This window comes from Muntiacus reevesi, chromosome 8 (assembly GCF_963930625.1).
Source record: "Muntiacus reevesi chromosome 8, mMunRee1.1, whole genome shotgun sequence".
Classification (NCBI taxonomy): domain Eukaryota; kingdom Metazoa; phylum Chordata; class Mammalia; order Artiodactyla; family Cervidae; genus Muntiacus; species Muntiacus reevesi.
In genome coordinates this window covers 59,711,824-59,735,742 of record NC_089256.1, presented here as the reverse complement: position 1 = coordinate 59,735,742, position 23,919 = coordinate 59,711,824, and the positions used below count along the sequence as shown (strand labels likewise).

General features: G+C 37.3%; 1 protein-coding gene across 5 annotated transcripts in view; it reads left to right on the top strand.

Annotated features, from left to right (window-relative positions):
• MAP3K13 (mitogen-activated protein kinase kinase kinase 13) overlaps positions 1 to 23,919 on the top strand; it is a 160,438-nt gene that overhangs the window by 107,716 nt on the left and 28,803 nt on the right. For all 5 annotated transcript variants that reach the window (XM_065943542.1, XM_065943541.1, XM_065943544.1 and 2 more), the window contains 4 exons: positions 2,735 to 3,294; positions 13,683 to 13,866; positions 18,990 to 19,181; positions 21,681 to 21,839. In XM_065943542.1, the coding sequence (XP_065799614.1) occupies positions 2,820 to 3,294; positions 13,683 to 13,866; positions 18,990 to 19,181; positions 21,681 to 21,839 (1,010 nt within the window). In that variant the 5' untranslated portion in view covers positions 2,735 to 2,819. The remainder of the gene's footprint in view (positions 1 to 2,734; positions 3,295 to 13,682; positions 13,867 to 18,989; positions 19,182 to 21,680; positions 21,840 to 23,919) is intronic.

Genomic DNA, 23,919 nt, shown 5'->3' with positions numbered 1-23,919 from the left:
GCTGTAAAGGATAACCACGGATCCTAATGGCAAAGACAGATTGGAAGCAACTGCTCAGACAGTGGCCAGGTCAGATAGCATGAACTCAGAGATCCTGAAAGATATCAAGCAGAGGGAGGTCAGAGAGGCCAAAGGTAAGAGACAGCTGAAGGTCATGGCAGAAGATCAGCAAGAAAGCAAAATGAAGGGATCAGTAATGTCAGAGCCTAGAGATGAGCACAAAAGGAAGGAAATGGGGAGGATGGAGGTCAATTCAGCAAAACAGCTGTTTCTATAATGAAGGGCTCCAGCTTTTCTTTTTCTTTCTTTCTTTTCCCCAACCTTATATTTCTAGGTATCTTCCCAGCCCTTAAATTTCTCCACGCCCTGGAATTAGTCTCACTTAACCTAACTTTGTCCTGTTAAAGTTCTCTCTCTGATTTCTTTAAAAAGAAGAATTATCTGTATTGTTTCATGAGTTTTCAGAGCCCCTATGTGAAGGAGTTACTTTTATTGCACATCACTGTCCAACATCAGCTGGCTTTTTCATTATTTCTGGCTGACCAGCTCTCCCACACATGCCCTAGTTGCTTTTCCTCTGCCTTTGCTCACACTGTTATTCTTTCTTAACTTCCTTTCCTCTGTCAGTGTCAAACACATCTTCCTTATCTTCTCATGTGCCCATTCTTATTCCCTGTAGACCAGAATGTGGCGTGAATGTCATGGGGGTGAGAGTGGGCAGGAGGTAATTCCCTCGGTGTAATTATTAACTCCTTAAGTAGCATTAGTTGCTTAGCTGTGTCCAATCTTTGTGATTCCATGAGCTACATACAGCCCACCAGGTCTCTCTATCCGTGGAATTCTCCAGGCAAGAATACTGGAGTGGGCAACCATTCCCTTCTTCAGGGGATCTTCTCGACACAGGGATCAAACCCAGGTCTCCTGCATTGCCAGCAGATTCTTTACCATCTGAGCCACCAGGAAAGCTATCTTACCAGGTAGTGCTAGTGGTTAAGAACCTGCTGCCAATGCAGGGGGTTTAAGAGACGTGGGTTTGATCCCTGGGTCAGAAGATCCCCTGGAGGAGGGCATGGCAGCCCAGTGTTCTCCAGGGTTCTTGCTTGGAGACTCGCATGGACAGAGGAGCCTTGGAGGCTACAGTCCATGGGGTCGCAAAGAGTCCCATACGACTGAAGCAACTTGGCACACATGCGTGACCCAATAGGATTTAAGTTAAGTGTGTTGGGGCTTCCCTGGTAGCTCAGATGGTAAAACATTTGCCTGCAATGCAGGAGACCCAGATTCAGTCCTTGGGTTGGGAAGATCCCGTGGAGAAGGGAACGGCAACCCACTTCAGTATTCTTGCCTGGAGAATTCCATGGACAGAGGAGCCTGGTGGGCTATAGTCCATGGAGTCACAAAAGAGTCAGACATGACTGAGCAACTAACACTTTGAACTTTTGAACTTAAGTAGTGTATAAGCTTTGAAAGAAAGAAACTATGTCTTGCAGAGGCTACATGGTATAGTAGAGAGTTTGGGATTAGGTCCTGGAGCTGTGACCTTTAGCATATACCTCTCTCTAGGCCTGTGTTCTTCTGGGAAAGACAGGAGTAACGATTCCATGCTCTGACTTCCTTACACAGGCAAGCAGGTGTTTAGGTCAAGGTACTCTTAACAAAATGAAGGGTTATCATACCAGGTGCCTTGTTATAAAGAATTCAAGGAAATTTGAGAATCTGAATTCTCAGTTAGACTGTAATTCTTGCTCTACCACTTACTCAGTATGTAGCCTTAGAAGTTTCTTACTTCTCTAAAATGAAAATGACACTATCACAAAGATAATGTTGCTGGTGCTGGCTTGTATACCAGTTTGTAAGAGCCAGTTGTCAGATATTTAGTAATTGCAGGCAGGTTGTTAAGCTTTTGTTACGAGCCTGAAACCTGACTTGGTGGGAGTATTTATACCAGGGAAATTAGCAAATACTACTTACCGGATTATTGGTTTTTTATTCTGGAGAGTAGATGGCTCAGATAACAAACACTTACTTCTGACAGTTTTTTGGAGGCTGAGCCATCCAAGATTGAGGCACTTGCACGTTCAGTAGTCTGGTGAGGGCCTGCTTCCTGCTTCATAGACCACTGCCTTCTCACTATGTTCTCCGGTGGTAACAGAAGCAAGGGAGTTCTCTAGTGTCTTTTTCATAAGGCAGTAACCCCATTCATCCACTGTCATGACTTAATCACCTCCCAAAGCCACCCTCGCTCCACCTCCAAGTAACATCACAAATGAGTTTCATCATGTAAGTGGAGTGAGGGGAACACAGGCATTCACCCTATAGAAGTATATTGATACAGAATGCTTAGAGTATCTTGAAAAACACAACATAAATCCCTCCCAAATCTAACCTCCTAGAATTAACAACTATTAATTCTTTGGATATATCCTTCCAGTCTTTTTTCTTACACATGTGTTTGTGTATCTTTTTAAGTAATAAAAATTTTAAATGGCTTATGTTGTATATATTGTTCTAACCTATTTTTTATATTAATACGTCATGAACATTTTCTCATGTTAGTAAGTACTCTTCTACAACATGATTTTTAACTTCTGCACAGTATTCCATTGTGTGGATCAACACCACTGTTTAACACCACCAATCCCCTTTGCTTCAGCATTTTTATTGTTATAATCAGAAGTGTAGTCGTGTGACTGACTAAAGACAGGGTGATCTCACATCCTTCTGTTTTCCCCAGGTTCTGAAGCCCCCTCTTACATCGGAACTCTGCTGTAATGATCCTCTGAGTGTCATCTCAGGACCTCGGGCACACTCATGGCACGATGGCCCACCCTCAGGAGCGCCTGAGCTGCTCCTCTTCTCCACGATTACCTTTGAGTGAAAACAAAACCTTCAATGGACTACAAGATGACCTCGCACCTATGGGGAGCCACGCTTCCCCCAAGCTTCTTAAGGACCAGCAGGAAAAGGGCATGGTGCAAACTGAGCAAGCTGAGGGCACAAACAGCCCTATCACCACAACAGTGTTGACAAGCGTAAGTGAGGATTCCAGAGACCAGTTTGAGAACAGTGTTCTTCAGCTAAGGGAACAAGATGAATCGGAGATGGCCATGTCTCATGGGAACAGCCACACCGTGGATGGAGAGGGCACAAGTGGAACTGAAGACATCAAGATTCAGTTCAGCAGGTCGGGCAGCGGCAGTGGTGGGTTTCTTGAAGGACTATTTGGATGCTTAAGGCCTGTATGGAATATCATTGGGAAGGCATATTCCACTGATTACAAATTGCAGCAGCAAGGTAAGCAAGATATTTCTTGTGTAAACATACCACCACCATTAACTGGGTAACCTTTGATAAACTAAAAACCTAAAGCCAGAAGAATACACTAGATCAGTCTCCTATAGACCTTCTGAATGGAACAGAGTGACATACAGTTGGTCTTTTTTGGTTGAAGCCCGTCTTTTGTGGTTATCCAGTGATGTCCAGAGTAGAGTATATATAAGACAATCTATGACATTGTGAGAAAGAAAATGTTAGAGCTCTTGTTCCTTTTAACTCATCATTTTAAATTTCTATTCTCATGCATGTTTTCACATGTATATTTAGTGTTTTAATAAAGTTGTACAGATACATAATTTGTAAATAAATCACATAGTAGGTACATATTCCAAATTTTGTATTAACAATTTTTTAAAGTAAAAAAGTTTAATGGTCACTGGACTAATTCAAAACCAGACAGAAGTGGCATGATATTGCCTCCAAAGATTGCAGGACTGCCTTAGTTAATAGCAAAAAGGAATATTTTAAATTTTATAGTCAAGCTCAGAAAGCTCATGTTTTTAGAAAAGAACAAAATATCTAACCATCCTTGAGAAACATTATTATTTCTAGATCCCACGGCTTTTTAAAAAGTAAAATTTTAACTTCCATCATTGTATAACATGTATATTCATATATTCCAGTTCAAGCCTTACTCTTTTTGAAGTAAAGAGAACACATGGCACTAGTGTTCTTTATAACTTTATTTATATTCTTGAAAAAATTTTTCCTGAGAACAAAAGTAAGACATATATAGAAAATTTTGAACATGCAAGTTAGTTCCCCCCAAAAAGTTAAAGTAATTTCCCATCCTATGATTCCCCAGTCTGAAAATAACCAACGTTAGTGTTTTGGCACATATTTTATGTTAGCCTGTATATCTGTGTGTATATGTGCTTTAAAAAAGCCATACTGTTCTGTGACACCTTTTTATTTCATATTGTGAACCCTTCCCATACCATGAAATATACTTTTCAGCATTATTTTTAATGGCTGCATAATATTAAATTGTGTGAACATGTACAATTTAGTACTTGTAATTAAGTAATCCTCTGTTTTTTTCCCTTTGGATGAGAATTCAGGGTTTACTGTTTTAACCACGTTCAAATATACCATAAACATTGTTACTTATATTTATCAAGTTGTACATTACATACCCTTGATCTTATAACTGGAAGTTTGAACCTTTTGAGTGCCTTCATCCAATTCCCCCTCTCCCACTGTCCGCCTCTGGTAACCACAGAACTGATCTCTCTTTTGGTGAGTTTGTTCCTTTTTTGAAGTATAATTGACCTACAGCCCTATATTAGTTCCTGGTACACATCATAGTGATTTGACAAATGGCAACGCACTTCAATATTCTTGCCTGGAAAATTCCATGTACAGAGGCATCTGGCTGGCTACAGTCCGTGGGGTCTCAAAGAGTCAGACGACTGAGCACACTCGCACTGCGTGTCTCAAAATGGTCACCGTGAGGAGTCTGGTCACTGTCTGTCACCACACAGCGACGGTACATAGTTATTGCCTGTATTCCCCACACTGTGCAGTTATGACTCATTTATTTTGCACTAAAAGTTTGTACCTCTTAATCTCCCTCACCTATTTCTCCCCTCCCCCTTCTTCCTTCCCTCTGACAACCACCTGTTTGTTCTCTGTATCCATGACTCTGTTTCTGTTTTGCTGTGTTTGTTCGTTTGTTTTGCTTTTTAGATTACGCATTTAAGTGAAATCATATAGTATTTGTCTTTCTCCGTCAGACATGTTTCACTTGGCATACGGCCTTCTAGGTCTATCCATGTTGTCACAAATGGCAAGATTTCATTCTTTTATATGGCTGAGTAATATTCTGTTGTGTGTGTGTATGTTCATATATATGTGTGTGTGTGTGTATGTATATATATATATATATTCCACATCTTTTTTTATCTGTTCATCTACTCATGGACACTTATATTGCTTCCTTATCTTGGATATTGTAAACAATGTTGCAGTTAACATAAGGGTGCATGTATCTTTTCTAAAGAGTGGGGTATTTGAGGGGTTTGTTTTTTAATTTTTAATATAATTTTTAAAGGATGCTTTCCATTTACAGTTATTACAGAATATTGGTCATATTCACCATATTGTACATTACATCCTTGAGCCTGTCTTATACCCAGAAGTTTGTACCTCCTATTCTTGCACCCGTATACTGCCCCTCCCTCTCTCTCCACTGGTAGCCCCTGGTTTGTTCACTATATCTGTGAGTATGCTTCTTTTTAGTTATATTCATTTGTTTTTTGTATTTCTTAGAGTCCAAAATATACATGATATCATATAGTATTTTGTCTTACCCTATCTGACTTATTTCACTTTAGCATAACATCCTCCATGTCCATCCATGTTGCTGCATATGGCATAATTTTGCTCTTTTTATGGCTGAGTAGTATTCCATTGTGTCATAAATGTATGTGCTTGTGTGTATGTATATATATGTCAAGTTGTATGGACTATTTGTGTATGGTGGATGTTAATTCTTTAACAGGCATATCATTTGCAAATATTTTCTCCCATTCAGTAGGTTGTCTTTTTGCTTTGTCAATGGTTTGGCTTTGCTCTGTGAAAGCTTTTAAGTTTAATTAGATCCCATTTGTTTATTTTTGCTTTTATTTTCTTTACTTTAGGGTCCAAAAAAAAAATATTGCTGCAGTTTATGTTAAAGAATGTTCTGCATGGGATTGCATTCCTCTAGGAATTTTATAGTCTCTGGTCTTACATTTAGGTCTCTAAAGTGTGTTTTTGTTTTCTTTAGATAAATATCCAGAAGTGGAATTGTTGGGTCATATGGTAATTCTATATATAGTTCTATTTTTAGTTTTTTGAGGTATCTCCTCCATACTGTTTTCCATAATGGCTGCACCAATTTGCATTCCCATCGACAGTACACAAAGGCTCCCTTTTCTCTACTCCTGGCCAACCCTTGATGATTAGTAATGTTGAGCATCTTTTCATGTGCCTATTGGCCATTTATATGTCTTCTTTGGATAACTATCTATTCAGCTATCTATTTATCCTCTGCCCATTTTTCAATTAGGTTTTCTTTTTTATGTTGTTTTGAGTTCTCTCTACATTTTGGATATTAACCCCTTATCAGAATAGTGTTTACAAATATGATCTCCCATTCAGCAGGCTCCCATTTCATTTTATTGTTTCCTTCAGTGTAAAGCTTTGTAGTCTGACATAGTCCCATTTGCTTATTTTTGCTTTTGTTGCTCTTGTCTGAGAAGACATATTCAAAAAAATGTCACTAAGATTGATGTGAAAGAACGTACTGCCAGTGTTTTCTTCCAGAACTTTTATGATTTCATAGATCTTACATTTAGGTCCATGTAGCTGTCCAATTTTCCCAACACCATTTATTGAAGAGCTGTCTTTTCCCCATTGTATATTCTTGCCTCCTTTCTTGTAGACTAATTGCCCATACAAGTATGGTTTCATTTCTGGGCTGTCTGTGCTGTCCCATTGATATCTGTGCCAGTACTATACTGCTTTGATTACTATAGCTTTGTCTTACAGTTAGAAATCAGGGAGCATGATACCTCCAGCTTTGTTCTTCTTTCTCACGATAGTTTTGGATATTGGGTATATTTTATGTTTCCATACAAATTTTAGAATTATTCGTTCTAGTTCTATGAAGAATCCATGGGTATTTTGACAGGAATTGCACTGAATCTCTAGGCTTCCTTGGGTAGTATGGTCATTTTAACATTATTAATTCTTCCAATTCATGAGCATGGTATATCTTTCCATCTATGTGTGTTGTCTTCAATTTCTTTCATGAATGTCTTATTGTTTTCAGAGTACATGTCTTTTACCTCCTCAGATTTATTCCTAATATTTTATTTGTTTTGATGCAATTGTAATTGCATCAAATTATTTTCTTAATTTCCTTTTCTGATTGTTGATTGTTAGTGTATAGAAATATAACATATTTCTGTATATTAATTTTGTATCCTGAAACTTTTTCAAATTCATTGGTAGCTTCTACAGCAATATTCTCATTTAACAATTTGTTTACTATTTTTAGTGGTTATAAGCCACGCTGCAATGAATATAGCATTGAAACATGTACATTACCATATGTAAAATTAGATAGCCAGTTGATGTTTACTGTATAATGCAGGGAGTTCAAATCTGTGACAATGTAAATGGGTGAGATGAGGTGGGGAATGGGAGGAAGATCCAAGAGGGAGGGAACATATGTATACTTGTGGCTGATTCATGATGATATATGGCAGAAACCAACACAGTATTGTAAAGCAATTATCCTCCAATTAAAAATGAAAAAAAAAAATCTACAGATAACAAACACTAGAGAGGGTGTGGAGAAAAGGGAACTCTCCTACACAGTTGGTGGGAATATAAATTGGTACAGCCACTGTGGAAAACAGTTTGAAGATTCCTCAAGAAACTAAAAATAGAAGTACTGTATAACCCAGCAATTCTACTCCAGGGCAAAACTACACTTCAAAAACATACATGCACCCCTGTGTTCACAGCACTACTATTCACAATAGCCTAGACATGGAAACAACCTGAGTGTCCATCAACAGAATAATGGGTAAAGATGTGGTACATGTATACCATGGAATACTACTCACTCATTAAAAAATGAAATAATGCCAGTGTAGTATTTCTCAGTCGTAAAAAAGAACGAAACGCCATTTCCAGGAGCATGGATGCAAGTAGAGATTATCATGCTAAGTAAAGTAAGTCAGAAAGAGAAAGACAAATACCATATGATATCACCTTTATGTGGAATCTAAAATATGGCATAAATGAACCTATCTACAAAGCAGAAACAGACTCACAGACACAGAGAACAGACTTGTGGTCGCCAAGGAGGGGGTTGTAGGGAGGGATGAACTGGAAATTTGGGGTTAGTAGATGTAAACTATGACATGTATCAATAGAATGGATAAGCAACAAGGCTCTACTGTATAGCACAGGGAACTATATTCAATTTCCTGGGATAAACCGTAATGGGAAAGAATATGAAAAAGATTGTGTATATGTACATATATACACACACGTATAAAACTGAATCATTTTGCTGTACATCAGGAATTAACACATTATAAATCAACTCTACATTTTTAAAAAATTGACTCTGAAATGCTTTCTCTTAAACTGATACCAGCCTCCTCATCTATACCCCTTCTCCATAGGTATATTGGGGTTTACCTGTAAATCTGTCAATTCCTGATATGCATTCCAGGATTTGTCAACCATAGCATTCTTTCTCAGTCCATAGATGGTGTCTGTCTTTCTCTCTCTTTCATACATACTCCTTACCTTGCACATTCTACCCTCCTGTTACTTCTATGATCTTAAGGTTTTAAGGAAATTAAAAAGCTGTTCCTTGTCACATGAAGATTGGGAATTCCTATGTAAAACAGTTTAAAAAATTGGGAATAATTCAAATACATACAAGTATTAGTTGCTCAGTCGTATCCGACTCTGTGTGACCCCATGGACTGTAGCCCACCAGGTTCCTCTATCCATGGAATTCTCCAGGCAAGAATACTGGAGTGTGTTGCCAAAATTGGGAATAAAGACAAACACAAAGAGGGAAAAAAAAGCCCAGAGATAACCACCCTTAATTTATTATTTTTCAGAAGTTCCTTCTTCTCTGCTTAGACACAAAACCTACTAATATATTTTTATATGATAAACTCATTTGGTTTTTAGGGTCATAGCTTGTCCAGTCTAATAATTATTAGAAATGCGGAGATCTTAGGATCCAAATGCAACATTGAGGTTCAGACTCATAAAGAAGGCTAATAGACACATCCTATGTTTGTTAAAGGAGCCTTTAAACTTTTCTTATTGTTATATAACCTTGTAGGGAGAAGGAAATGGCAACTTACTCCAGTGTTCTTGCCTGGAGAATCCCGGGGACGGAGGAGCCTGATGGGCTGCCATCTATGGGGTCACACAGACTCGGACACGACTGAGGCGACTTAGCAGCAGCAGGAGCATATAACCTTGTATTTAATTTTTCTTCTAATTGATTGTATGACCTTCAGAAAGGCTTATTTCAGGAACAAATAAGAAACATGCTCGGTCAGTTTAAACTTATAAGGTTACAGCAGCTGCCCAGATCTTCAGCAGATGACAGGATATCCTACTGTGAGCGGGTGTTGCTGTGGGTTGTACAACAGATTCACCAGTCTGAGGCTAAGTGTATTTTTTTTCTTATCAGCTCCAGGATCAGGGAGCTAATCTTTAATCCTGGATTACAGTCAACCAAAGGCTAGTAGTACATATAACAGATGTGTCCCTGCATTTGGTATTATGAGGAAATTTCACTTGATTAAAAAAGTTTTAATGACATCTTCATCTCTCATTTAGTATGTTGGTGGTTAAGTGCAAGTAAGGTAGTATGTAGAATTGAAATCTTTTATTGCCAAATAATTCCCAGTCTCAGAGCAAGTATTATTACAGACTTGTCTAGATAAACAAAGGAGAACTTATATGTTAAAGTGAGTGGGCCTGTGGCTTTTCCTCAGCCCTAGGGATCATGATGGGTATTGGAATTAAGATTGTAGTCATAGTGATGAATCAGAGAGAAGATAAAAGCCAGGGAAGAGTACCAATGGGACAGATATAAAAGCACTGGAAAGTCTGGGACTAGCCCTAGAGGGAGCCCAGCCAGTTTCCAGCATAATGACGTTAGTTATCTTGCTTCTCAGTGATGTAGACCCCAAGTTTGTACATTCTTGTTGCTGACATTATTTTTGCTGCCATTTTCCTGTTCCTTGGCTCCCTGCTCGGTATTGATCAGGACATTGGAATTGGACAGAGAGAACAAAATGCCATGAATCAGTTTTCCTTCTGGGAATCAGCTCTAGTAGAAACAATTGACAGAAAGGTGGTTAAAGTATTACTTTACACTCTGTGTTCCTGAATTACCAATGCTATCCCCTTTATTTTTCCATGGGTAATTAAGATTTGGTTGAACATAGATGAATTAACACAGGTATGAGCTACTGTTGGTCAAGAAAATTTTTATTATTTATTATAAATTCAACCTTTGATATTTGAGTGCCAAATACTTTTATCATTTATATTTCTTTTATTTTATAATTGAAGTATAATTTACAATATTATATTGGTTTCAGGTGTACAACATAGTGATTCAGTATTTTTATATATTTATTCTATTTAAAGTTGTTATAAAATATTGGCTATGTTCCTTGTGCTGTACAATATATCCTTGTAGCTTATTTACTTTATACATAGAAGATTTGTGCCAGTTAATCCCCTACCCATATCCTGCTCCTCCCTCCTATCATTTGTATTTTAATAATTCATTTATTTCTTATTCTATAAAAATACAAAATAATAGGAATTATTTATAAAATATATAGTAAGTTACAATATAAACTTTATAAAATGATGTGAAAAGAAAGGATTATTTAACAAATTTTTAAAAATCACTAAATAACTATGAAAAAATTAGTTTGCATTAGTTCTTACATCCTACAACAAATTAAGCTTCAGATGCAAAGGTTAAGCTTAAAAAATCAACTATAGATCACTCTTAGAAGATAGATTACACAGTAGAAGAAATCACAAAACAAATTACAGGCAACTATAAAAGTATTTTGTTTAAAACATGACATTAAAAGAAAAATGCTTTTGTAAGAAGTCTCTTCATATGTATCAAATAGAAAACTCCTTCAAGTTTATGAGAACTGCAAACCCAAGTAAATAAATGGACAAGAGGTAAATTTGATAATTCATACAAAGAAGATGTATTAAACAAATGTGGAAAAAGCATTCTACATCACTGGCAATTAAAATAATGCACACTTATAAAACACTATATCTAATTAATTTAGCACCAAAAATTAATTGGCAATAGTCATTGCTGGCAAAGTTGTAGTAAAAGAGACTCATGCTTTACTAATGTCAGCAAAAACTAGCAGAATTCTTTTGGATAGCAGTTTGCAATGTATACCAAGAACCAGGAAATTATACTCTTTAAGGATTGAATTTGAGGAATAATATAAAGAAAGAAGTATCAAATTTAAATTAGCAAACAAAAAAATAGAGACACTTAAGTACTATGAAAGGTAAGAGGATACAGTAAACAGCTGTTAATCTTATAAATAAAAACTGTAAATATATGGGGAATACATAATACATGAAAAAATAGAAAAAATTGTACATCACATACACTTTTACATAGCTATATGCATATAAACAAAGACTAAAATAAGATGAAAACAGAATATGGGTTGGGATTTCAGATAAAATATATGCTTTTCTGTTTCTTTCTAGTATTTTCTAATGTTTTCTAGTACTTAACAGTAAATAAAGATTGAGTAAATAAAGAAAAACAGCTAAAGATTGTCTAATTTTAATAATTATGTATTAAAAATTAGAGTAACCTGAATTTTTATAGAGTTATTTGGAAAAATATTGCCCAGTTATGCTCTTGCTCAAAATCCAGTGCTAGTACTTAGCCTCCAGAATGGTCAAAATGACACTGTGTTCAGTTCTTTACTGGACCACTAATGAGTGACTCTCAGTATACCTGGGTCCCATGTGTGCCACACGAATAAGGCTATGAGGATGAAAATTCTTAGATGCCATAAAGATAACTTAGAGCAGTCAAGACTGTAACTTACTGTTTCCACCCAAATTTTACATGGTATTGTTTGTTCCTTTGGTGATTTCATATTTGTGAGCTATTTGTGTTTTAGAGAGGTTTGTTTTTGTAGAGCATCTATTCAGTTTCAGTAGAGCAGAAACCTTTAATGCTGGTCATACCAGAAGAATGGGACAAATGCCCATGCTATTAATCTCCCTCACTGTAATTTTTTCTGCACTATGTAGTATTACATTTGGAAGGTCGTGTTTTAACCATTGTAACAAGAAAACACATTTTGTTAAGAATCTATGGAATTTCTTTTCTCTCAAAGTAGAGAAAACTAGAAGAGAGAGAAATGTAGTACCCTTCCACTCTTTCTGCTTTTGCTTCATCAACATAGTAGTGAGTTGATTTGCTTTCAAGACCAGAATATCTTCAAAGCTGATTCAACACTACTTAGTTCAGTGTTCTGCAAACTGTAGCCTTTAAGTGATTGGTGATCTGACAAGAATCTCTCATAACCTTTAGCATTGTCATCATCTTCTCCTCACTTCACGGGGCTCCTAGCTCTTTGATGTTCATTTCTGTCCAGTGCAGTGATAATGCACTGGCAGAAAGGATAATCAATGGATTATAGTCTTCTTTTCAAGTTTCATGAAATTAAAGCACATATTGATTGAATTTTTGATCTATTTTAAATAGTATTTTATTCACTATAGAAGTAATACATGCTGAAAGTTACAATATTGTAAATCAATTATACTTCAATAAAATAAAAGTAATATAGGCTTATGGTTTAAATTTTTTAATACAGAAAAGAATAAATGACATAACATGAATCATCAATAATGCCACCACTTAGAAATGACCCCTGTTACATTTTTGGTGCAAACAGAAATTAAACTTTAAGAGAAACTGGCAAATACTGCATCTGTATGTGTAAATTTATCAAGACTAATAAATAACCCTCTCTTTCAATTACTTCATGAGAGGGAATGTGGTATAGCAGAAAAAACACTGTCCCTGGACTCAACCCAGTTCCAAGGTCTTTGGCCCTGTTTTGCCACTTACCAATTTATGACTTTCAGTTGTTTAAGGCCTGGTTACCCTATGCCTTAGTTTTCTCATTTTTAAGTAACCATGATATGGCCAGACTTGTAGGATTGTTGTAAGAATTAAATATATGACAGACCTAAAACACTCTGCTAGTGTCTGGCATATACTAAGTACTAAATAAAAGGTAAATACTAATTTAATTGTTATACATCATTAGGTCCTCAGGAGAGTATCACTGAAAATGCATTCGACAAGGATTAACTGAGCACCTGCACTAGAAATTCAGAGAGGAATAAAGCAACACTTGTAATGGGTAATAAGGTAGGGATAATGGTGTAGAGACAGGTGAACTGACTGAACATGCAAGCTTCAAGTGGGGTGAGGCTGTGGGGGTGTCAGGATGTGTTTTGTTTGGAGGTGATTATATTGGAGATTTCTCATCTGCAGGATTTCACTGGTTAAAAATCTATACAAACTAATACATGTGAATATCTCTATGGTATCAAGACCCATAGAAAAGTTCCATCTTTTAGCAGGTTACCAGGTGAGAGACAAAAGTTGAGGTCATTCTGGGTGATGGTGAAATTGGTCCCTGCAGAGTGGCCTTGTAGAATGGCCCCTGAGCAGATTCCAGGATCTCTTTATGCTTGTTTCTCACTTGTGTGCCTAGATACTTGGGAAGTGCCATTTGAGGAGATCTCAGAGCTGCAGTGGCTGGGTAGTGGAGCCCAGGGAGCTGTCTTCTTGGGCAAGTTCCGAGCGGAGGAGGTGGCCATCAAGAAAGTGAGAGAACAGAATGAGACGGATATCAAGCATTTGAGGAAGTTGAAGCACCCTAACATCATCGCTTTCAAGTAGGTCAAGGCTTTTTTTTTTTTTTTTTAATTAAAGAAATAGATTTTCTTTCACTCAGTACATACATGTAAGTTCCTGACTTAAAAGACATGTTAAGAATACTCTACAGACTTAGCAATGTGCTGGGTGCTTTGGGAGGATACCAAGGAACTATTACATTAGAATTATGTTTTTGAGAATTTGATAGTCTAATAGCTCTTTTTGCCAGAGCACACAGTGCTTGGAAGGAAGGGAGATATATGGGACAGAGAGGGAGAAGGTGAACTCCTGCCATGCAGTCAGATCTGTGGAATCAATGTAATTTATCAATAGCATAACAGAGACCTTTTCAAGATAACCTGAACACCTTCAATTAAGAAAACAAAGCTAGCATCTGAAGTGATCAGAGAACAATTAGTTCCTTGTAAATAGGGGTGTATTTTCTTTAGTGTCTCTTCTGAAATATTAACTTGTAGTACAGGTACCTTCAGAATATTTCTCCCTGCCTCAGGTTTTGCCAGATTCCTTTTCAAGAAATGCCAAAACTGGCTTTCTAAATCTAATAATAGAATTTGTGATTATAGTAAATCAAATGATAGATTTATTTCACAAAGTGGTTGTTTTCAAGAGAATGTGAACATATCTTTCTAGTTTAGACCCTTATTTTCATAATGTTAACAGGGATCCTCAGAAGTAAATTTGTGGAAGGCACCAGATTTGGTAGTGCCAAGAGAATATGTGCTTTATGGGCTTTCCTTATGGCTCAGCTGGTAAAGAATTCGCCTGCAATGCAGGAGACCTGGGTTCGATCCCTGGGTTGGGAAGATCCCCTGGAGAAGGGAAAGGCTACCCACTCCAGTATTCTGGCCTGAAGAATTCCATGGACTATATAGTCCATGGGGTTGCAAAGAGTCAGACACGACTGAGCAACTTTCACTTCACTTCACTTTAAAGAGGATATGTGTGATCTCTTCTGTCTGTACCTTTCCCTTGAGCTCCTTCTCTTACCAGCGTTGAAAATTTTGTCCTTGGCTTGAACAAATGAATGATGTGCGGCTTAAGAGGGAGAAAGGTGAAGAATGGGAAAGAAAACCTTTAGGAAGGATGAAAGATTAGAAATTGGAGCCTCTTGGTATATTTTTATATAATATATATTGAGTTTATATATAGGAAAATAATATGACCAATGAAGTTTTAGCTAAAAAGTGGACTAACTTACAAATTCCCCTTCCCTAACCTTTGAGGGACTTCTTCCAGCCCCCCAAGAGGGATCCTTTCCTTAAGAAAACTCTCCTTATAAAGTTAAACATGTCATGCAACAATTTCTAATTGGAATTGTATCCCCAAAGTAAGGAGTAAAAATCTTGGGTACAAGTTTTGTAAAATAGATTTAGGTGTGTGTTAAGGTTGAATTTTGATTCCCAAACAACACCCCTTATGGAAAGGGAAAGAAGTATGAAAAGAAGCTGTATCAACTGGGATACTAAATGGAGTCTTTGGATTCATTTCCTTGTAGAAGGAACATCCCTGCAGAGGACATAGAGAGAACTTCAGTTGCTGTAGTGATTCTATTATTGGTTGCCCTAGGACGGCCAGGAGGGTGTGAGACTAAAACAAAATACTATAGAGACCAATTATAATCCTTCTCGAGATGATAAGTTTCACAAGACAATGGGTGGATTGTTTTTAAGGCAGACAGACTGTCAGAAACTCCCTTCTTTCCTTCATTTTACCTCACTGAGAGGATCATCATTATAGGATGGTATACCCCCATAATGGACTTCCCTGGTGGCTCAGACGGTAAAGCGTCTGTCTACAATGCGGGAGACCGGGGTTCTATCCCTGGGTCGGAAAGATCCCCTGGAGAAGGCAATGACACCCCACTCCAGTACTCTTGCCTGGGAAATCTCATGGACGGAGGAGCCTGGTAGGCTGCAGCCCATGGGGTCGCTAGGAGTCGGGCACGACTGAACGACTTCACTTTCTTTTTCACTTTCACTTTCATACCTTCATAAGTGGAAGGAAGAGCCTTTTACTTAACTAAATTTTAAGCTTAAATCACTGGGTTTGAGACATACAATGTTCTATGATGAGCTTGGCTTTTTGGCCTCCCGAAGTGAACTAGGCTGTGAGTCTCAGGCCTGAGGGCTCTCTAGCAGGGTGTCGTGGACCACTGAAGTAGAAATGTGTCCTCAGAAGGCGAGTGTGAGAAGCTGGATTTTTTTTCTTCTCTTCTTTTGTTTCTTCCTTTTTACTCAGTCTTTTTCCCACCTTACCCTCTGACCCTCCTACCTGCATGTGCAGTTTTCAGCATTGTGGATAAGGATTGGTGTCCAACTCTTTAGGCTGAAGATGCTTGAAAGGTCTTTACCTCTACATGGGAAACAATAGTGAGACTGTGTCCCTGGCCCATCACACCAGGCTCTTGAGGCATTGTGCAGTGTTGTGTTTGCAGCCATCTGTGCCATTGTGTTGCCTGGCCAGTGAATCACTCAGGAGCGTCTGGAAGATATGAAAGCATGATTAGATGTTAGTACATCTCTCTGGATACTGATTTCTGTACTTTCAGCTTTTTTTGAAGTTAGTAGAAACCATGCACAGAAGGGAAGCGCAAGAAAAGAATACAATATTCTCTTTTTCTTCTAATTTTTTAAGCAATCTTTTAAGAAAACCCAACCTGCCTGTTCCTAATGGAATTGGGTGCCAAAGGGAAGAAAGGTAGCAATTAGAAGTGATGATAAAGCTGTTATTTATAGCTACTAAGAAGCCTTGTCATAGTACAGGGCTGATGGAATGATTGCTTCTCATTTGTCAGTCAAGAAAGATGAAAAGTATATAGAATTTCACTATTAGACAATGTTTGTCTGACAAGCTAAACATAGTTGAATAGGATGCTGAGTAGTTTCAAACAAATATTTGCTTTGTTATTCTTAAGCACATTACATTATGTCTGCCCTTACTCATCATTTCTCTGTAGTAAAAATCTAAATTGTCTATTTGTAGTTGTTGTATACTTGTGTTCCACTGAGGTTTCCTGAAAGTCAAGTAACAGAAACTTGAAAAAAATTTTTCTTTAAAAATCAAGATGAGCGTCTTCTTTGGTGGGCCAGTGGTTAAGAATCCGCCTGCCAATGCAGGGAACATGGTCAGGGGAGATCCCACATGTCATGGGGCAACTAAGCCTGTGCACCACAACTACTCAGCCTGTGGTCTAGAACTCGTGCTCTGCAAGAAGAGAAGCCACACTGCAAGGAAGCGCCCACCCACAGCAACTAGAGAAAGCCCAGATGCAACAAAGAAGATCCAGTGCAGCCAAAAATAATAAATACTTTTTTAAATCAAGATAAGAATTCTGGGGGGCTTAGGAAATGATAGGAAAGTAACAGAGATAGCTTTGTGGCATTTGACAGCTTTGTGGCATCAAGACAGGGAAAATGAAAACTAATTATATTTCTTCATAATCTGCCATTGTTTTAAGACTTTCACAAGCCACTGCTTCTAAATTCTTTTACCACTTATGGCAGCCTAAGAGATAGGACATTAATTGGTAGCTGGTTGAGAACTTTAGCTGGGAGTCTTGTAGGTAGAATAATGATATTCTTTTGGAGGAGGGCATACGTATCATTAAGAGATAAGACACAGAGAATTGCTCATGGTAATTTTTCTTATCTTTTCTTTTTTCAGAACAAAACTGTGAAGTAAAATTAATATGATTTTCCCACTTTTATAAGATAGCAGTATTAATATAAGAATCCCCAATATGCTTGTCTATACAGACTTTAACAAACTTTAAGAAAGGAGGCAATGTAGTGTAGTGAGTGGAAAGCACATGGCCTTTGAAGTTAGACAGACTGGATTCAAATCCGAGCTCTGTCAAGTATTAGCTGTATGATCTAGGACAAGTCAGTTTTCCTCTCTAAGCCTTAACCTGTAGAAATGGAAAAGATAGTATCTTTTGTACAATGATTTGGGGCAGATTAAATAAGGCAGTTAACTAACACGTAAGCATACCTGACACATAGAAGATGTTCTTTTGTGTTGTTATGCTTCCTCCTACCCCTTACTTCTGCACCTGTTTGTGCAAAGGCTTTTATCAGCAAAAAACATTCTTCAGGTGAAGTTAAGAAATTTTTGTCAAGAACCTGCTGTGAACTTCTAAGCCATGTGGTAGAAAGAAAAGAACTTGAAGACCTTTTCCGTCAAGGAGCTGATAATCTGTAGAGGGAGAGATAAACAGTGTATAAAAAATTAATTGTAGCATAGGAAATTAGAGAAGAGAAAGATTTTTTTAGACTGGAATAATCAGGAAAGTCTTCATAGAAGATGTAGGAATTAATGAAAATGGAGGCTGCATAGGTGTATAATAGAATGTGTGACATTTTTATTCTAAACAGAAATGTTTTTCAGATACTTATAATACAGAAAATTGATTCTTTTGGTATTCAGTCTAATTACCCTAAATTTGAGTAATTTAAAATTCAACAAATTTAATGGTAAAAATAGAAATATTTTACTTGAATTCTCTCTGTACATTATATATAAAACTTCCATTTAATTTTTAAGGAAGATACTTAAATTTTTATTAATCTAAAAGAACAGTGTCCAGCCTACACAAGTCTCAGAGGAAGATGCTCTTTGTTTTAGAATGACATGGTCCCACAGAAAAAGCACTGATACAGCATAGCATATAGATACCTGAGGGCTTCCCAGGCGGCACAGCAATAAAGAATCCACCTGCTGTGCAAGAGACGCAGGTTCAGTTCCTGAATCAGGAAGATCCCTTGGAGAAGGAAATGGCAGCCCACTCCAGTGTCCTTGCCTGGGAAATCCCATGGACAGAGGAGCCTGGCAGGCTTCAGTCCATGGGGTTGCAAAAGAGCTGGACACAACTTAGCGACTGAACAACAATAGATATCTGAAGTGAACAAAACAAACTAAAATTGTCTATGTGCTAACAAAGAACCATGTAGACTACAGGGACTCAAATGGTAATTTAAGAATCGGGATTATATGCATTTTATAAATAATTTGGATAGAAAACCTGTCTTCATTAAATTTATTAAATATTTTAAAGTATAAATATGTATACATGTATGTTTATGTGATCTGTGTATTCATGTATATGTCTGTGTTTTCTTGAAAGGGGTGTTTGTACTCAGGCCCCTTGTTACTGTATCATCATGGAATACTGTGCCCATGGACAACTCTATGAGGTTTTGCGAGCTGGCAGGAAAATCACACCTCGATTGCTAGTAGACTGGTCCACGGGAATTGCAAGTGGAATGAATTATTTGCACCTTCATAAAATTATTCATCGTGATCTCAAATCACCTAAGTGAGTTCCGGAACTAACTTTTCAGTCATTTTATTTTATTGTTTTGAAATATGGAATTTTATCAATCATAATGAAGCTTTTAGACTATTTTCAGTGCAGTTTAAATAAGCAGAGTAGATATCTCTATTTGCGTATTTTGGAGATTGCTATTAACCTCCTTACTTACCTATATGGCAGATATGTCCAGGTACCTGCATGCTTTTCCCTTTTTGTTGCTTTGTAATTGTACAACTATGATACAAAATACATTATTAACCAAAGAATTCACTTTCCATCATCTCAGATCATGAATGTCAGACTTTCCCACTGGAAGACTTGTTTTCCTAATGTGTTTCCCCTAGAAAACCAATTTTCTGAAACTGAGTTTCAGAAATATATACAACAGAATAAAAATGGATTAAAAAATAAACCAGAGGTGAAGAAAAAGTAAAAACATTAACTAAAGCTTGTCCACAAAATGTATGCCATAAGTTTCTGTACTGTCACTAGAAGTGGATTACGAATTTGGCTTTGAGCTTCCTAGAATCTAAGCAAAGAAGTAAACAAGTAAAGTTCCACAGTGTCCATTAAACAATATAAACTGGTTATTTAAGAGAAGCAGAGCTGTATCTAGTAATCTTTGTTTTCAGAATGATTCTTTGGTTCCCAATAACCACTTTAAGAGAAATGCTTATTCAAGTTTCCCAAAATGCATGAAGCAAGGAAAGAAATTGATTAAATAGTACATTTCAATGTGGCTCCTATTTTTATACATTATTTTCATTATTTTCCATCACAGTTTTGTTTAGAGAAGCAGAAGAGAATCTTTTCCCAAAACAGGTTTGCATAGTGCTTTCATGATTTACAGCATTTGAAAATACTTATCTGCTTTAATTTTGGCCCAAAAATGTATGGAAGAGATATAATAATTATCATTATTCTTATTTTATGTAAGATATCTAGAGCTCAGAGCCCAAAGTCATGAAGGCAGTACTTGAACCCAGAACTTAGACCACAGACCACTGCATCCTCCCTCATCCTGATAAAATGAGGGAGTCCTGCCTCTCCTCCATGGGAGATACAAATCTGTCCTTGATTATCAACTGCAAAGCAGCTCCAATTTATCACTGTTCTCAATAATGTTTATTACAGTCCTTAGCTCACTAAAAACCTTCTCCTTGCTTTCCTTACACAAAAACTTTATTATAGTGTTCATTCCTTCTGTTCACATTTTTAACACAGTCTGTTGTTTCTGTCATCCACTGCATACATATAAAGCGCACAAGATACCTTGCCGAAGACCTCTTTGAATGGCCTCCTTCTTATTTAGCTTGTTCTCCTTAAGAATTATTTTAGGGAATTCTCTGGCTCTTCAGTGGTTAGGACTCAGCACTTTCACTGCTATGGCCCAGGTTCAAGCTGTGTGGATTGCGCCCCCCCCCGCCCAAATAAGACTTATTGTTAAAATGATTTCTCTATATTGTTAAGCCTGTGAACCCCTAACTCCTTAACATTCTAATGTTCTAAATAGGTTATTTCAAGTGAATTCAAGCAGTGTGTGAGGGTGCTAGCACTCTAGATTTGACTGGTACTAGATTATACTCAGGTTAGCAAAAGCAGTTTGCCCCAGGTCACATCCCCCAGGTCAGATCACTATTATAACAAGTGAAATATGTAACAAATTATATAAATAAAAAATTATAAGAAGTAAAATATTCTACACATGACTTCTGTAAAATCTAAACTTAAATTTATTCCTGCTTTTTCGTAGCAACATGAACAGAATCCCAGCATCCTTACTAGTCTTCTATATTAATGAATCCTGTGTGTCATGGTTCCATGCATGATTTTAGTTGGCCATTATTTAAACAGTGTTTTTAAAAAAGTGTTTTTCCCATTGGGTTGTCTGAGACTGGCAAGGTTGACAATGTTTATTGAGATGGGTGCTTTACATAGCTTATCTCATTTAATTCAAATAAAAACTTTATGAGACCATTAATTACAGACTCATAATGCCTTACCCTAAACTCCTGAAGTCAGATGATTTCAGAAAGGTAGCATAGGGCATTATATTACATCCCCAGCAAAGTCTGGGGCAACACCCTATGATCATACACATTCATAAATCCAATCCAAATTGAGTTTGCTTTATACATATGAGAAAATATTTATAAGCCATTTTCAGAGATGTTTGAATTGTAAATAAGATACTGTGACCTGAATTGTCTTCATCTTACAGACGAGAAAACTGGCTTACAAAAATTAAGTAATTGGCAAAGGTCACACAGTTAGCAAATGGTGGAGGCAGGATAAAACCAGGTGTAGCAAGCCCAGTATGCTGTGCTGCTCACAAGTATAAATGATGCTGCTCCTGGTGGGTAGCTAAGGCCCCAGCAGCACTAGAACTAGAGAGCTGAGTTCTGCAACGTAGGAGGCAGCAAACAAAATTTTCAGTTGCCAGTTAGTCATGATTTTCATTAGTACTAACAATCTGAATGCTTGCTTTCTTTCTTTTTAAAGTGTTTTAGTGACGCACACAGATGCAGTAAAAATTTCAGATTTTGGTACATCTAAGGAACTCAGTGATAAGAGTACCAAGATGTCCTTCGCTGGCACTGTCGCCTGGATGGCACCAGAAGTGATACGGAATGAACCAGTCTCTGAAAAAGTCGATATATGGTGAGTGGTGCCATCTTTCCCAACCAAAAAGCCTGTTCCCACCTTCACCCTATAAGCACTTTCCTCTTTCAACACTGCTACTCACCCAAAATACTCTAATATTACTCAGTTCTAGTTGATTTCAGTCTCATGTAATCTGAGGTACTACCCAGTGTGATGACACTTGGTAAGAAGGATTGGGAGAGGAGGAATTGGGGTGAGTATCCACTCAGTAAATCATCAGTTTTGGGGGACCATCAAGAAAGTATGCTGAACTTTCTAGAAAACTAAGTTTACTTCAAATAGCCGTTTAGTATAAAAGTCTTTCTGAAATATATTACATAATTCTTTCCTTCTTGAATAAAACATGGTAAATGAAGTTTACCTATTCTCAGACCATCATCAGGTGTATTAGTGATGTACTTTGCTGTGATACAGTTATATGCTTTGAGGTATACAGGGCCATTTGCCCTTTTATTTAACAGTCCTGATAGACTATGCTTTTTTGGGGGACGAGGAGAGGTTTTCATCTTTATTTTCTTTTCCTCTGAGTTTCCAAATCTCTACTATTAACAGTATATTTTCCTGTACTTTCTTTTCTTTCATTCTTAAAATTGGCGACTAGTAACTTTTAGACTTTAAACCAAAATAATAACCTATATTAAGAACTGGACATGGAACAGACTGGTTCCAAATAAGAATAGTACGTCAAGGCTGTATACGTCACCCTGCTTATTTAACTTATATGCAGAGTACATCATGAGAAACGCTGGGCTGGAAGAAGCACAAGCTGGAATCAAGATTGCCGGGAGAAATATCAATAACCTCAGATATGCAGACGACACCACCCTTATGGCAGAAAGTGAAGAGGAACTAAAAAGCCTCTTGATGAAAGTGAAAGAGGAGAGTGAAAAAGTTGGCTTACAGCTCAACGTTCAGAAAACTAAGATCATGGCATCTGGTCCCATCACTTCATGGGAAATAGATGGGGAAACAGTTGAGACAGTGTCAGACTTTATTTTTGGGGGCTCCAAAATCACTGCAGATGGTGATTGCAGCCATGAAATGAAAAGATGCTTACTCATTGGAAGGAAAGTTTTGACTAACCTAGATAGCATCTTTAAAAGCAGAGACATTACTTTACCAATAAAGGTCCGTCTAGTCAAGGCTGTGGTTTTTCCAGTAGTCATGAATGGATTTGAGAGTTGGCTGGTGAAGAAGGCTGAGTGCCGAAGAATTGATGCTTTTGAACTGTGGTGTTGGAGAAGACTCTTGAGAGTCCCTTGGACTGCAAGGAGATCCAACCAGTCCATCCTAAAGATCAGTCCTGGGTGTTCATTGGAAGGACTGATGTTGAAGTTGAAACTCCAATACTTTGGCCACCTCATGCAAAGAGTTGACTCATTGGAAAAGACCCTGATGCTGGGAAGGATTGGGGGCAGGAGGAGAAGGGGACGACAGAGGATGAGATGACTGGATGGCATCACCAACTCGATTGACATGGGTTTGGGTAGACTCCGGGAGTTGGTGATGGACAGGAAGGTCTGGTGGGCTGCAGTTCACGGGGTCACAAAGAGTCAGACACGACTGAGTGACTGAACTGAACTGATAATTTTAAAGTAAATGACATAAAGTAGAAATGTGAGATTATTTGTAATTTGAGTAATTATTACCAAAGTGTCCTCATGAGGGATTACATCAATTTATGTTCCCAATAGAAATGTTTAAGAGAGTTTTTTCAGGCTCACCAACAAAATGTGTTCAACTTTGGGATCTTCTGCCAAGCACATAGCTTAAAAAAAAAAAATGGTGTCTTAGGTGCAGTTTTAATTTGCATATCTCTTCTTATAAATAGGGTTGTAGTTTTTTCATATATTTACACACCAATTTGTAATTTCTTATTTACACACTAATCCTTTACTAAGTTTTCTGATATTTTATTCTTATCAACTTATAAGAGTATTTCATATATTAAGGAAATTATCCTTCTGTGTGTATGAATTACAGATACTTTTCACTTTTGTTGTTTTGCTTATGTTAGAGGGTTTTTCCATGTCAAGATTTTCTTTTAAGCAGTTTGATTTATCAGTCTCTCCTGTTA